A 16,110-nucleotide genomic window follows, 5' to 3' on the forward strand; every position below is an offset into this window, starting at 1 on the left:
TGCCATTTTTCTGGCCATTATTGAATTTTAGCAATGCTACTATTGCTTACAAAATAAGATCACATTTATACAATGGTGTGCAGATCATCCAGAATCTCACAATTCTGCCAACAACATTCCTTGGATTTGCATTTCTTTATCTTCAAAGAATAAATTAGCGGCTCTTGAATTTTGATGGCATCTTATGTTTCTCTACTTTTGGAATGAATTAGGCCTCTCACCTTATAAGTGGTATGAGAAGGTACTCTGCATAAAAGAGCTGCAAGAAGAAACCAAGCAGTTATTGCAGATGACCAACAAAAGTTTCCAACATTTTGATTTGAAGAAGAGAAAATTGAAAAACCTCAGCTAGAATTGAGCGTCTAAATGATAAATTATACACCAAAAGGGCACTAAAATTGGTAGAGCTGGCAATGGAAAAGGTTCGTGAAATTCTTAAGGAGCAATAGTCACTTCCTCTTTGTCATTTTCACCAAGCCCGTGCAGAGGAGAGGTACTCTGCTTGTGGAGTTAGTTACCACGTCATTTCCAATAAGGCTTAAGCTTATTTGGGGGCATGTTGTGAAGTTGGAGTAGGCTACAACAAACCCATGCTAGAATATACCTAGCATTTTATTGCATCCTAGTTTGCTCCCTATTAAGACCAACTAAAACACTGACATCAAGAAAGATTATATATTTTTCTCAGACAAGCAGACAAAAGAATGAAGCCTCATATTCCATGATATATGGATCCAACACCACCTATTTGGTAAGGTTAGTCATTATTGCCATCCAAATATAATATTAAAGCATTAAAATCTTATGCCTCTCATGGGCCATAAAGTGAACTCAACTCTGTTCTATTTCCTTTTTTTCCAATTATTCCTATCTGAATTGCAGTTGGTAATTGTCGAGTTGCCAGCATCATCTTGTAGCAACATAACAATTTGATAAGCCAAGATTAATGATTACCTTCCAAATAAACATGTAACATGATGTTATTGCAGCTTTGCTCTTCAGATCAACAGATTTGGCACGGATCCATAAAATTGAAGCCAAGATGGAATGACCCAAAACCTAATCCAATTCAAGGAGAATCGACTGTATATTAGTCATTGCTCACATACTTGTTTAATTAATTAGACATAAATAGCATCTACCAGAAAATTTCACCATTGTTTGCAATGAATAAGTAACAGATATACCAACAATAAAAATCAAAGATTCTGAATAAGAGAGTGGTCTCTCCTGACATTTTTTGTCAGTTTTCTTGCCCCATAACATTATGATAAAATACCAATCAATCCTTAACACTTAATCAGTGACAGTAAAAGTTAAAATAACAAGAAGAATAATAAGAGCTTCGTGCCCCAAGAACTTTAGCGAACAATAATATAAGAAAAACGAGGATAAAGTGATGAACCAAAATCTCGACAGAAAATGAATGATATCTAACAAAACCTCAAGGGAGACCAATCAGAGATTTCGCATAATAACAGATGAGTGGAAAGCATAGATATTTAACTCTCTTCCTAGCACCCAAAAAAAAAAAAAAGGTACATGACTATAGTTCATGTGATTCTTTAATATTCTTTCAGGAGGAAAAAAAGGGCAGCCTCAGGGCCTATGCACTAGTAAGAGAATCTAAAATATAAATCATAATATGAAACACCCAATATTTCACACTGGGGGAAGCATTTACTGCTGTATGTTTCTTAAACAAAACATAACACATTCAGTGAGTAATGGATATCTTGAATACATACAGTGATGACTTTGCTCCAGGTATAGGAAGATGTTGCTCCAACCAAAATAGAAACACCATAAGCCATTTCAAGAAGTGAAATACAAGTCCAAAACACCTGCAAAAGTAAATTAAGACAGTAAAATGATAATAAAAAGTTTAATCATATGAGAAAACCCTCATTTATGAATTGTTTGTATGCTTAACTCACCCGTTTTTGACCTAGACATACTGTATAAGATTTGATTCCAAATATCTTATCTCCTTCAATATCAGGTATATCCTGCATGATATCAATTACAAACTTAGAATTGCAATTACCACTTTAACCATGAAAAATTAAATGAACTAGTGGACTAACATAAAATGCAAAAGAAAAAATACAGCAATTCACTAAAATAGAGGGCAACGCTTACCTTAAATAATGCTATAACAACTGAGAAGAAGCTCATGAATGCAGTAGCAAAAATTAGAGGCTTTGAAATGATAGCTGGTCTGCTCAATACATGGGTCTGGGAACATCACACAATATATTATAGCTTTTTAAATTGATCAGACCATGTAACTAAAGCATCAATTGTAAAAAATAAACAAAATAAATTCTGCTAGTAGATAGAGTGGTAAACATGCTTGTAAGAAAATTTTTCGACCTTGAAATATGTATCAAGTTTGTACATTTTGGTATATATACATATATAGGCCCATGGGCCTTGATTAGACAAAGGATGGTACCTCCCTCATCCTACAAAGACCACTTCACCATTCCCAAGGTAAAGTCTCAGGTTTTAACTGCTGGAATGCCCTTTAGAGACCAAGTTCAAACATATTGAGGACCCCTTTTGAGTTCTCAAACATCAAAATTGGAACTATTCCTTTCACTCATTTTACAATATTGACAAGGTGCACATCAAATACGGGTTTTCATCACTGACTTGATGGCACCAATGCCACACTAAGATATACTTTAACAAAGATTACTTTCGATGTAGCTATGTCTCAAATCAACACATGTCTCAATCTAGAGGCCACATACCTAACAAGAGACTGGAGAAAATAAAAAAAACTTTATTGAGTTCTTTGGGAAAGTGGGAAAAAGAAACAAAAAAGGAAGAGAAAAAGGCACCTGTATGTGCAAATAAAAAGCAAGTTGAACAATCACTGCTCGAACAGCTAGGATGCACATGGCTGCAACTAACGCAAACCTTTTCCATCTCAATAGTGGCAGCTGAAATTACAGAAAGTTTACAGCATCACCATATCATTATGAAAACCACTGTTAAATATCATTTAAGTCAGCGTCAGAATAATTTTCCGAATTTGTGATAATGAGATGAAGACTAGGAGGTTCTAAAGATTCCATGAAGTCAGAAAACTCTGTACAAGTATATTGATTGTAATAATTCTCAATATTGGAATTGGCACCAAGAAATAAACAAGCACTTAGTCATTGTTTTCATGGCCTGTTGTAGATTTATGCATAAACCTCACGTCATTAGCCTAATAAGCTCAAACATCTAATGTATACATAGATCATTATATACAATTGGTAGGAAATAAGTGGTAGAATGAAAGAATTACTTGAAAAAGGGTAAGTACATGTTTTAACTCATGCTTGGTAAGAGGGAAGAGTGGCAGGCAAAAAAATAAGTGAGAGATGGACCTTTTCTCTTTGACCCATTATACGAATATTACCAAATTGGAAAATTCTAGGTAAGAAAATAAACAAGGATGGTAGTCAAAAGTTATGAGTTCACTAAATTGTCCCTCTTTCTCTCCTTTAAGTTTCCTTTTCTATCTTCACTTATAAAGAGTTTAATAGAATGATAATATGTAATGATTTTCTTTCCTCTCTTTGTTTCTCTTAAACAAGCAAGGAAGACAACATATTTTCCTATGGATCCAGTTTTCATTCTCCCCACCAAGCAAGGAAGTGGAAAGGGAAAAATCTTTTTTCTTTCCTTTCATAATTCTATTTTCCTAATATCTCTTCACTTTTCTATCTTTCCTTCAAAGCAACACCTTTATATGCCTAAGTGCAATAACTTAGCACAGTTCTAAATGGTGTAAATGAGTAAGAAGCAAGTTTTACATGCTATTGAACAACAAATTAAAAATTAAAAATAAGGTTGAGAGTTTAGACAAATAAAGAAATTATTTATAATCTTTCCTATCCTATCTCTTCTAACCCACCCTTAAATAAATTATTTTAATTTACATTTCTAACTCTTCGCTCCATTTCTTCTCCAAAGAAAAGCCTTATGTTTCCAAGGACAATTAATAAATGCAGGGCTCTTTATATGCTGGACAAGGCATAAATGCAAGTCACTACAAGGTATTGAAGATAGGAGATTTAAACAATAAGATAAATTATTTTTTATTTTCTTGCAAAAGCATTAATATATATATCTTAGCAGTTATGGGTTTTTAATTGATAAACCTTTCTTTGCAAACCATTGACTTAGAACTGTCATTGTATTAGTTTTGTTATGAGGACTAATTCTTGTTTCTTTTTTTGATGCAGGTATTTCTTACACTTCTAGTTCAGAGGAACTGAGAAGGGACTGGGATGGGGTCAATTCTTTGGCACAGGAGTACAGGTGGCACATAGGGATGCAACCATGTAGGGGAAGGCAAAAGAATTAGGGGGCAGGGCAGCCTAAAACCCTCCCCACCCATTCCTTTGCCATTACTACTCAGTACTCATAAATGTAATACTGTATAAGAAAGCATTTTATTCATAGAAAAAGTATGCCTTATCTACCAATCGTGAGCCTTGGCGCAATTAATTGCAAAAGAATTTCAAACAAAGAGGTGCAAGAACAAACTATACACACACTAAAATGAAATGTCATGTATTTTTATGCTTCATGCTTCACGTATCTACTTGATGGATAAACCCATAGACCAACTCACATTGATTGAGTATGCAGTCCCAAGCACAAAACTGATTAAAAGAGCCCAAAATAATGGCCATGAACCAACAATCCATCCAAGCCAAAAGCTCTGAAAAAGAAAAGAAGGATATAATGAGCATTTAGGTCTTGGATGCTTAAACATTAAAAATAAATGACTAAAAAGTTGTATTATTGGTAGAAGTACAGTGTACATCTAAGTATGATGTACTAGTTTGTCAATACACCCTCCATTTCCAAATCAAATGTCCTTTTCCCTTTGAGATGTTTCAATATAATGTCCCTTTTCTTCTTTTTAAGACCAAAGTCTTTATACTCCTTATTCAATTTTTTATTTAATTCATTGTCAACTTCTTTATGTTCAAAATAGTCAAACATAATATTTAACAAAAAAAAAAAAGATAAATGTTTTAAAACAAAAAACTTAAAGTCAAAAGTCTTTCCCAAAATTGAAACCAAGTCAAACATAGCAATTCAATTCAAAAGGGGATTATATATACTGATCCACTTTTATTTCTAGAGGATTTCAGGCCAAAGGAATAGTAGTTGTATGCTTAAAACGATGATAACATATACTCAAGAGAGGTGGGAAACCATTTATAGTACATGAAGAAAAACAGCAAATCAAGAAAAGCAAAATGAAGATCACCATTTAGAAACAACATTTGCAGGAACCAAAAGATGACTTGGGGATGCTGAAGCCACAGCCTGGCAAGTATTTACTCTCTTTAAAGGCTAACTTAAAGAGATAGTGACCAGGCAAGAAACCTCCTTTTTCATTAAGAATAAGTGTAAATCATAGTGATTTTATGAATATTTAATGGCATTGTTTTCAAGTTTTCTATTTGTTATGCTACTGAAGCTTTTTTTATTCTTATACCGAAAGTCAGGAAAGCATCTAGTCACTAATCTGCAGGTACTTAGACTTCTCCACATCAAAACCTTATTCATATCTGCTGTTACCATCTTTGATGGTCTTAAAATGTATAGAACTAGCATTTTACTTTCCATGAAGGACGATATGATTTTTTGTTTCATGGCTTTATAGCTTACATAAGTGCATCAGATGCAAAGATATATTTACCACAGAAGATAATGAATAGAACATGAAAACATTTGCAAAGAAAAGATTGTGGATACCATAACGGAAAAGGATGTGACAATTATGATGCCAGTAAAAATAGAATATTCCCCTGATGCCAATGGAAGATAAGGCTTGTTAACCTGCAATATAACATTTCTATGATTAGACAATTTATGAATTTATCCATCTACTAATTTCTAGGATCATGCACCAAGTAAATTAAGTACTTAAATCTCTTGTTTAAAAAAGAAAGAAGAAGAAAAAGAGTTACTGCATGACCCAATTAAAAAGGAGTTGCAAAACTACAGGATCCCACCTTGGCAAAAAATTTTACATAGAACCAAACACAAACAAGGATATAAGAAAAAGCAATGAATAATGAGGGCATCTAGACAGTAAGATATAGTGCAGATTCATTCATATTTAACTAATTAAATAAACTTCTAACAATTGTATCTTTACATCAAGTACCTTGTCTATCTCAATGTCGGACAACTGATTTAAACCAACAATATAAATATTCATCATAAGTGCAGCAACCACAGCCTGAAAAACAAAATAATAGATGTGTAAGGATTATAATTATTAATTTACTAATAATCTGATTAAATTATCAAGATAGTCCATTTGGTCACCTCCAACACCCCAGTAAAGAACAGGGAAGAAACATCCGACACCTTCTCAATGGCAAGGAGAGAAACTGAAACAATGCTGAGTGCCTGCTGAGAGAAGGGAAATGAGCTGTGAAAGATAAAAGCAAAAATAACCAATGCAAATTGAAATTTACTATTTATAAAATGTGGAATCCTGAAAGGTTTGCATCCACATATAACTTCTATGTAATTTGTAAAATCACACTGAAAACTTAACTGTGCCTATAATTGTGTGAGGCCGTGAAAACCTGTAAAAAGCATCCAATGCATTTTTTACAGAGTTCCAAGTATTCTTGGGATAAGCTGCTGGCTCTGATTCAAGTGGGTGATCAGAGGTGGCATTCGGCAGAAACTTTGTATTACTTTTCTGGAAGGCTGTAGGTGTATCCTGGATACCTCTACCATAATGCTTGATAACATGCCGGCGAAACTTTAGAGTATAAAACTTTCCTACGGCGTTATCTGAACTGCATGCCGGCACTTGCACTCCTATTGAAGAACCTATAGGCCCGATGACTGGAATAACATGAAATGCCATCCATTTAAATCAGTTGTAAAGAAAAGAAAAGTTTGGAGCAAAAAATTTAAACAAAATGAAATATACGCCAAAGTAAAGCACAAAGTTGATGAAGTTTCAAACAGAGCCTTATCCAACATAAACTAAAATAAAAGGCCATAACCTATGGATTGATAGATATTCTACATTAGATCAATAACATGCAAATAATTGACTAAATATGGTACTTATATACAAAATTTATTCAATTGAATAACAGATTACTTATACCAATCTCCAGCTAAAATATTAAACTTTCTTTTTGGTAAATATATACAGTGAGATCTATCCATCCTCAATCAATAGAGTTTAGTTTCAATTATAGTTTTTGTTTAATAAATCTAAGTAGGAACTTCACTAACTTCACCTAATACATTGTAAAAGCCATGATCATTAGGTATCCACCAAGAAAAGAGAACATAGTAAATAAAGGTACAACTGGTTTTTTAATCTTCATGCTTACTTTTTTACTCGTGAAGTAAAAAGCAAATGTAGATACAAAAGAAAATAATTTTTTTAAAGAATATATTTTTTTATTAAAAAAAAGTTGACTTATTTTAATAGCATAATATGTTATTTAACTATTATATGAAACAATTATTTGCTTAATTCTAGCAAAAAACAATTTACACTTTACTGTTTGCTTTTGCATTTTAGCAACTTTTAAAAGAAATAATAGTATACTAGTAACAAACATCAAAGGGAAGCCTAAACTATCAAATGTATTGAAATCTGTCACAACTCTCCCCTCTCCATCCCAACACTTTACACTGCTCAGGCGGATGTGAGTCACCACAGCAAAAGCCATTAGTTGAAGAATTAGTTGAAAGTAGTTCATGTAAACATTAATTACCAACTTGTGCATCACATGGTGCTTACAACTTTGAGAATTCAAAGCCCTTACATGGTGCTTTGTATTTTTAAAAAAAATACAAACAAACAAATTTTTTCCAGGAATATAAATCTTAAATATCACAGCTATTCAAACACTTTCTCATTTTTTTCAAATAGAAATGACTATAACAACAAACCCAGAAGGGAGAACTAGTAATCGTACTTGGAGAATGTACAGCCTTCAAATCATTACTCCTCCAGCTACTCCTTCCTAATTTTTGTTCATCACATGCATCAAACAAGAAAAATACAAAATATCATAAATTAGCCCAAAGCAACAATAGACAGAAGAAGAAGAAGAAGAAGAAGAACGAAATGAAAGATTTGACTTCACATAATAATAATAATAATAAAGCAAAGAAAAAGAAAAACACACCAGAGGCGAACAAAGAAAGTCCCCCAGTAGAGGACGCTAGAATCAGAGCATCCATGGAGGTGTTGAAGCCCCAAAACGTTTCTTTCTTCAGTCAATCAATCGAAGAGAAAATAAATAAAAAGGTGATTTCATAATAGAAAAGACTGCCCAATAAAGAAAAATCCAGGTGATAACAGAAAGGGAGAAAAAAGGGTGGTTTTGAGAGAGATTTAGCCTAAAAACAATGTGAGAAATGGATCGGTGGGAAGAATCAGGACCAGAAAGAGAATGATTTTGGAGCTGAGCAATGGGCAGCAACAACAGTAGCCTGGCCACTTTCTTATAGGCAACACAAAAGGTGTTTTTTATTTTTTAAAATACAGAATTTCTCCGTTTTTTACCATAATTACACTTGTCGCTGATTCAAAAAAAATATTATCACCGAAGTAGTTGAAATTTTTATTAATTTTAATAATATTTATTATTATATAAATTATAATATTTATATTTAAATATCTTTTTTAATTTTTTCTAATTTTTAACTGCGGATGGCACTTTTTAGTTCTGGCGCTCCCTTGGAGATATAGGAGAGCTCGATTTGTGAAGGGAGCATCAGTGCTCTCTTAGGGAGTTTGATCGAGGTTTCCAAAAGAGCACCAATCTTGTGCTTCCAAGGTATATCTTAAGGGAGCTCACAGAGATGGGTGGACAACCGATGTTAAAAAACATTATCAACCAAAGAGAAAAAAAAAATAAAAAAATTATTTTAAATATTTTATATTTAATATTAACGTTATTTATATATTTGAAAAGAAATATGTACATAAAAAATTAATAAATTTACATATAATTATAATTAAAAATTAAAATTATTAATATATTTTATCTTTTTTATTGACATATTGTTTAAATTAAATCTTTAAATTATATAAAATCTTTAAATAAATTTTTATTCTTTTATTTTAAATTAAATAAATTTTTATAATTATATCATTTTATTATTATTTTATATTCACATACTATTAATATATCATTAATTTTAAAAAATAAAAATTATCATTTGGTCATATTATTATATCAAATTATCATATTAAGTTATTATTAATTATAATATATTAATATATTATATAAAATAATATTTTAATAAAATTATTTAATTTAAAATAAATTATTTAATTTAAAATAAAAATATAAAAATTTATTTATATGTTTTTATACATTATATATATATTTGTTTTTATTTGCTTCAGGTTTTCTTTGTCAGACAGTTTGATACGCTTCTCAGTTCCTAAAAAAATTATCTGCTGACTTTGGCCTACGTCGTACCCGACTCTCATGGTTTTGTCCCTATCTAGGCAGCCGGGAAGATACTTTGGAAAAAATGTCTTTCTTTTCTTTCGTTGGGAATATTCAATGGAATATTAAACGGATGAATTTTCAACTCAAAGAATTAAATTTTAAAATTTTCGTTGTCCTCGTAAAAGAAAAACAAATAATTGAGAAGAAAACAATAAATGCATTCATACTGAGTTTGACACTCAGAGATCTACACTTTAAAACTTGAGGATCCCGTTGTAATTGACTTGCTCATAAATTAAGTTCATTATATTAAACATATATTTTTAATTAAAAGGGTAATTAAACCGTATTATTTATTACAAATCTTGTCTAAGACCTGTGGATAAGTCTAAACACCCACCCATAAATTTGTTTTCTTATAATTTAAAAGTTAAAAATATTTTAATTTTTGTTTATGCGTATTAGAGTTAAATTTAAATGAAATGATGAATTCGAGCAAGTGAGCCAGATTTAAAAAGCCTTATTGTTATTATTTTTTTCTTAATTTTAAAAGGGGCACCATGTCAAATCAAGTTAAATAAGAAGTCGTTTGGGATTTGATTGAATCATTGATTATGTACTAGGTATAAACGTACATAGAGTTTGAGACATAAGATTACTGTTGTCTCCTTGCTTCAATGATTTATATTAATCTTTATATATATATATATATAATGATTAGGAAGGTTACATAAGAATTTTTCTTTAAATTTCAATAAACTATATTTTTTTCCACAATTTCTTTTTTCCTTAAGTGACTAGAAATCTTTTACATGCATATAATTATATATATAATATTTTAATTTAATTCTAGCAAAAACCACATCATCAGAGCATTTGAAATATGGAGTTGGTAGTAGGAATTCAGTATGTCCCACGTATTCTAGTCCGTTTTGAATTTAGGAATGCAATATGGTCAAAAATAAACACTAAAATAGTATTTCGTTAAAAAATATAAAAAATTTTACAAAATATATTAATTTTGATTTTTTAAACTAAATTAAAAAAATATAATGATAAAATTGTACCCATTCAAAAATAAGTGGTAAATTTAATCAATCAGCCAAAGTAGAATAGTAACTTTGGACTTAATTTATAACTTTTTTTTTTATTCCTTGAGAATAAGTGCATTTGGTTTTAGAGTTATCAAAACGTTATCTCTAATCTTAACAAGAAATATTAATAAAAAGTACAATATTTTCTTCCATTGTTTCTTTAATCTTATCTCTTTTTAACTACAATTTTATTTTGATGATTACTAGAAATATTAAGTTAGTAATGCAATAACATCAATGAAATTAAATAATTATATCAATAAAAAATAAATTACATAGAAAACTCTGAAAAATTACAAAAATTTCATATTTGTCATTTATTTTGAAGTTTCATTGCTTTCATTATATTTTCATTATTGATATCAATAATAATAATAATAATAATAATAATAATAATACTACTACTAATTTGCATTGACTTGATCTTAAATTAAATATACTTTTATTCTTTAAAATTTATCCATTAATAGTCATGTTAACAAATGCTACATCAATATTTCTCATTACGTTGGTATGTGTCATGTCGACATAAATTGTTATCCGTCCAATTAATGCCACATCAGCATGATGAATATCATATCAATACATAATTAATGTTGTATATATAAAAAAATGTCATATCATCTTAATCCAATGTTGTGTTAACTTAATCAAAACTTCCAATTCTTACACTTGAAAGGAGAAAATTTAATGGTGTTAAGATTGGAATTAATAAGTTAAAGAAGTACATGAATTCAATTTACATAAAATATTATATGCAGATTAATTCAAATTTTTGTATATAATATGAGAATTAATTGCATAATTTGACTTACACATTTCATTTGTGTAAACAAAATTTTTTTTACATATTCGGGTTTGAAAATGAATAAGTTTTATGCTGAATTTTTAAATTTAAGGCATTTAGTACAATTAGATAATTAGGAGAAAAATAGATAGAATAGGAGTAGAACATCTCATAATGAATTAAATATTTAACTTAATTCGAGTTATTAAATATTACTTAGAATTAACAATCACAGCATATTAGAATTCGAATTTTTTTAATCAATCAAAAATTAAATATTCACAAATTAATCGAAATTAAAAAAAAGCATCTGGAAGCTACCAAAAATTAACAATATATATTAATTATATTATAGTTCTTTATGTACATAACTAATGATATTGTTTAAAGGATATTAAATACAACATCATTAAATAATAGTATTTACCTATCTTATTAAATAGTAGATGTCATTTTATATTATTTTAATATTATTGTTGACATAATATAAATAATATTTTTTAAAATTCTTATGATTTTATTTTTTGTGCTGAGTTATTATGCTCAAAAGAATTTTAAATTTTTTTCTAGTTTTCATTCTTTTTTTTTGTTTTCAATTATTGTTTCTTTCTTTGTCCATCTTCCTTTATTTTAATTGATAGAAAAAAAAAGAAAATAATGAGGTTTTATGTTGAGAAAATAATTTATCAAAATCTAATAGATTTTGACGGTGCAGCGATAAATGGTGGGTGCACTGTTGATGTAAGAAAGTGCAAGTTGTCACGTGAGGAGTTTTTGTCAAATCTAGAGCCGTGACACAACTGAAAATGTGCCTAGTATCGCCAAGTCTACGCGTCCTATTTCAATAAATTTTATTCATTCGCCCACGTAGTTAGGTATGCCTCTAAGTCCGTTTGTCCCTTTCCGTTCATTACAATTTACCCGTCCTTAGATTGTCCTACAAGAAAGTCATGTTCGATGGTAGCATTTTAAATGCCAATTGTCTCAAGAAAGAGACTTTGATAACAACAATCCATCTAACTTGTTTGAAATCAAATTTATAAAAAGTAAAATATCTTTACTTTTACGTATCGAAATTATATGAAAATTTATTAATTTTTAAAATAAATATTTTATTTTAAAAATATAAATACTATTAATAGAAGTTATGAAAGTATTTAAATATTTTTTTTGTTAATTTAAAAAATTATTATTATATTTTAAAAAATAATAAAAATAAAAAAATACGACAGCACCAATTGGCGCTTCCCAACTCACTAGAAAGGGGAGCACGGGTGCTCCTTTAGGGAGCCCTAAATAATGGTTCTTTTTTAATTAATAAAAAAATATAATAGTAATTATAAAAATTAATTAAAAATAAAATTATTTTTTTATCCTTGCCATGTTAGCAAGTTGATGGAAAAGCTGAACTTACTTGTCTAGCGAAAACTATTTTTTGGGATTGGACTGTTCATTTCGAAAAATAATAAACTTTCATAAAATTTTGATCAAAACTTAAGAGGTAAAGGTATTTTACCCAATTTATAAATGGATTTGGATAAAGTGCCCGTAATATCTTTAATATTAATTATTATTATTTGAGCTCAATTGTAAATGAATTTTCTAATATTATTTTTGGGTGTATATGAATTTCTTATAATTAATAAATTATTTTTAAAATTTATAAATTGGCTAAACATAAATTTTACTTTGGATTCATTGCTTTAATTTTAACTAATAAAATACATTTGAGTCTGATTTAATTTTAACTAAATTGAAATTTATATTTTAATAAGGTATTATTAATCAAGTTTAAGTAAAGTATAAATATTATAATTTTATAATTGGACTTTGGTACGAGTTGTTCAAAATTAGAGTATCCTACCAATTGCCCCATTGCACCCTTAAGCTAGCACTCAACCACAAAGTGTCTCGTTGTGTCCATGTTAAAATGCAGACCACCTTAAGCATTGATTATTAGCCACCCATGCACCTTAGCTACTAGTGCACCACCTTTTTGTTTAAAAAATATTGTCTTATTAAGCTCGTCGTATTTGATTAATCAAATTTAAGCTTATTACGAGCATCAAAGGACTTTTGCATACATTTTGGGCATCATTTGAATCCAAAAAATTAAGTTAATGATTTTTTAGGTTCTTCATGTAGATATATACCACTTAAAGCTAGTATAGTTGACTTGAATCTAAAATCCCATTTGATCCACTAGAATTCAATTTGATTAGAAAAAATCAACCATCTATACTAAAAATGAACTAAATCCAAATTAACTAAATAAGAATTGACTTGAATCTAAATGACACAATTCAAATAATTCGTCCAATCCAATTGGATTTGGTTTTAAAATGTCTATAACTAATAGGTTATCTACACACAAAAAATCTGTTATCAATCTCTGATCTCATTCTTCTCATTTCAAGAATTATATTTCAATATGACCTACAATTTAAAATATCATATATCTAAACCCTAATTGTTGCTTCCAACATGGGGGCAAATTTAGCTAGAGATCCACCACTGGTTGATGGAATGTTTGCTAAAAAGGTCAGTTCAAAAAGAGATTGATCTAGAATTAAGCCTAATGAGTTAGGGAAACAGACGATAGTTGACCTTGAGAATCAAACCAAACTCAAAAGCTTAAATCACAAAGCTGACGATGCATAGTAAGTTATGTCTTAGACTTTTAACAAATAAAACATGCTTGATTTAGATTTAAGAAATGTTATCAATGATTCCAATTCTTTGGATAATACCTTTGGAGTCATCATTAAATGAAATACTACCACTTTTCTTCCTATCAAGCTTTATAAATAATTTCTCATTGCCAGTCATATGTCTTGAGCAGTTATTGTTCAATTACCAATTAATGTTGCCTTTCCTTTGGTTGAGTTTTAAAACATTGATCATTTTGCTCTTACTTAACTTACTAAACAAATTTTTAGTTTTTTTTTTAAAGTACCAATAATTTGAGGGGTCTTTGGGGTTTAGAAAGCACATAAAATCTTGTAGGCACCTAAAGCAATTTGGTTATGGAAAGGTTACTTCCATTATGATAATAATCATATGAGAAATGACCTCTCTTACCATACACATAACAATGACGTGAAGATGCAATATTTCTCTTTTTAAAATTTGTATTTCTTTTTGGTTTCTTTTCATTTTTCAATTTTAGTTTTGAGCTTTCTTCCATTGAAGCTTTAAGAGCAGCATTTTCATCCATTGCCTTTTGCAAAGCTATAGTTTTGCTTTCTAGTTCCAACTTCAAGAGTTTAAAATTTTTTTTAGAATGTTCAAGTTCAATTTGAAACATATTCCTTTGATCAAAAACAAAATTAAAATCATGCCTACTTTTCTAAATTCATTATCCAATGCTATGGCTATCTTCCTCATAGTTTTATATTTTAATGCAAGCTTTTCAAATTCAACATATAGACAATCATACTTATCTGGAATTTTATCATAAGAAATATCACAAGAGTTAGATGTTACTTCAAATTCTTCTTCTTTTGCCATTAAATAGAAATTTGCTCTTTCTTTCAATTTTTCTTTTTTTTTCCTTTGAGCTTAAAGAATCACTGTCAGATTATGTTGCTGCCACCATTACTTTTTTTAGTTTTTTTTTATCTTCTTTAGAGATTTTTCCTTGAGTAGTGGGCATTTGGATATGAAATGTTTAGGTTTTTTACATTCAAAGCAAACCATTTCTTCTTTTTTGTTGAAATTGCTTTTGTACTTGTTTTTCCATGAAGAACCTTGATCCTTCTTGTAACTCTTTCTTCCAATCTTTCTACCTTTTTGATCTATGAGTTTTTTGAATCTTCTAGCTAACTCGTCATCATCATCACTTGAAAGGTTTTCTAGTTCTTTCTTAAATGTGCTGATATTCAGAGCAAGATTTTTTCTTTTTCTATTTATTTTTTTCTTTCATCTCAAGTTCATGTGTGATGAGTGAGCCATAGATTTCATCATCAATAACTACATTAAGATCATTAGCCTTTTAGATGGCAGTGACTTTAGGTTTCTAGCTTTTTGAGAGGTATCTAAGTAATCTTTTAACTAACTCATGTTCAAAAATGATTTTGCTAAGTTGATTAAGTTTGCTTGTAATATTGGTAAACTTATCAAACATGGTAGAGCTATATTCACTTAATTCTATTTTGAACATTTCATCGTTATGGGTGACTAAAGTAATTTTGAACTCAAATCTTTGGCTGTACCACAATTAAGGAAATTTGAAAAAAACTCAAAGTCATTCATAAAGGGACTTCTCAAGTTAAAGAGTTTAAAATTTAACTTGAGAAGTCATTTCATGAATGACTTTAAGTTTTTCTCAAACTTCCTTTGCTGTGATATAACTAGAAATTTTATTAAATTCAATAAAAGTTAATGCACAATGGAGAGTTTTAATGGCTTTAAAATTGTTTTGAACATTTTTCACTTCGGCTTTAGTCCACTTTGCCCTTAGTTTGAGAATTTTCTCTCTCGTGACAAAACTAAGTGAGGTGGGAATATAAGATCCTCTTGTAATCATATCTCACATTTCATAATCAAAAGTTCTAATGTAAATAGACATTTTAATGTTTCAATAAATATAATTTGATCCATCAATAAAGGAGGTCTATAGTAGATTGACCCTCAACAACAATAGATTTTTGCAACTCCATTTGGATTTCTTTTAAGGATGTTAAGTCTTAATTTTGAGGATTGAGCTCTGATACCACTTGTTAGTCTCAATGGAGTGATAGAGGTGGGT

The 16,110-nt window shown here is 29.6% G+C and overlaps 1 protein-coding gene across 2 annotated transcripts; it reads right to left on the reverse strand.

Annotated features, from left to right (window-relative positions):
- Nucleotides 1-6: 6 nt before the first annotated feature.
- Nucleotides 7-8,504, reverse strand: HPT1 (homogentisate phytyltransferase 1). 2 transcript variants are annotated; one of them, XM_021421106.1, is made up of 13 exons: nucleotides 8,202-8,504; nucleotides 7,989-8,036; nucleotides 6,593-6,891; nucleotides 6,358-6,441; nucleotides 6,194-6,268; nucleotides 5,779-5,862; nucleotides 4,640-4,729; nucleotides 2,850-2,951; nucleotides 2,143-2,238; nucleotides 1,938-2,009; nucleotides 1,749-1,844; nucleotides 955-1,059; nucleotides 7-259 (listed from the first exon to the last, which is right to left on the reverse strand). In XM_021421106.1, the coding sequence occupies exons 1-13, from the start codon at nucleotides 8,254-8,256 to the stop codon at nucleotides 218-220; spliced, it is 1,248 nt and encodes a 415-aa protein (XP_021276781.1). In that variant the 5' UTR covers nucleotides 8,257-8,504; the 3' UTR covers nucleotides 7-217. The 2 variants fall into 2 exon arrangements, with proteins under 2 accessions (XP_021276781.1, XP_021276780.1); XM_021421105.1 differs by having other exon boundaries at nucleotides 6,358-6,444.
- Between the last annotated feature and the right edge of the window lie 7,606 nt (nucleotides 8,505-16,110).

The sequence above is a fragment of the Theobroma umbraticum genome, unplaced genomic scaffold (assembly GCF_002168275.2).
Source record: "Theobroma umbraticum cultivar Fairchild unplaced genomic scaffold, ASM216827v3 scaffold_56.0, whole genome shotgun sequence".
In the NCBI taxonomy this organism is placed as follows: domain Eukaryota; kingdom Viridiplantae; phylum Streptophyta; class Magnoliopsida; order Malvales; family Malvaceae; genus Theobroma; species Theobroma umbraticum.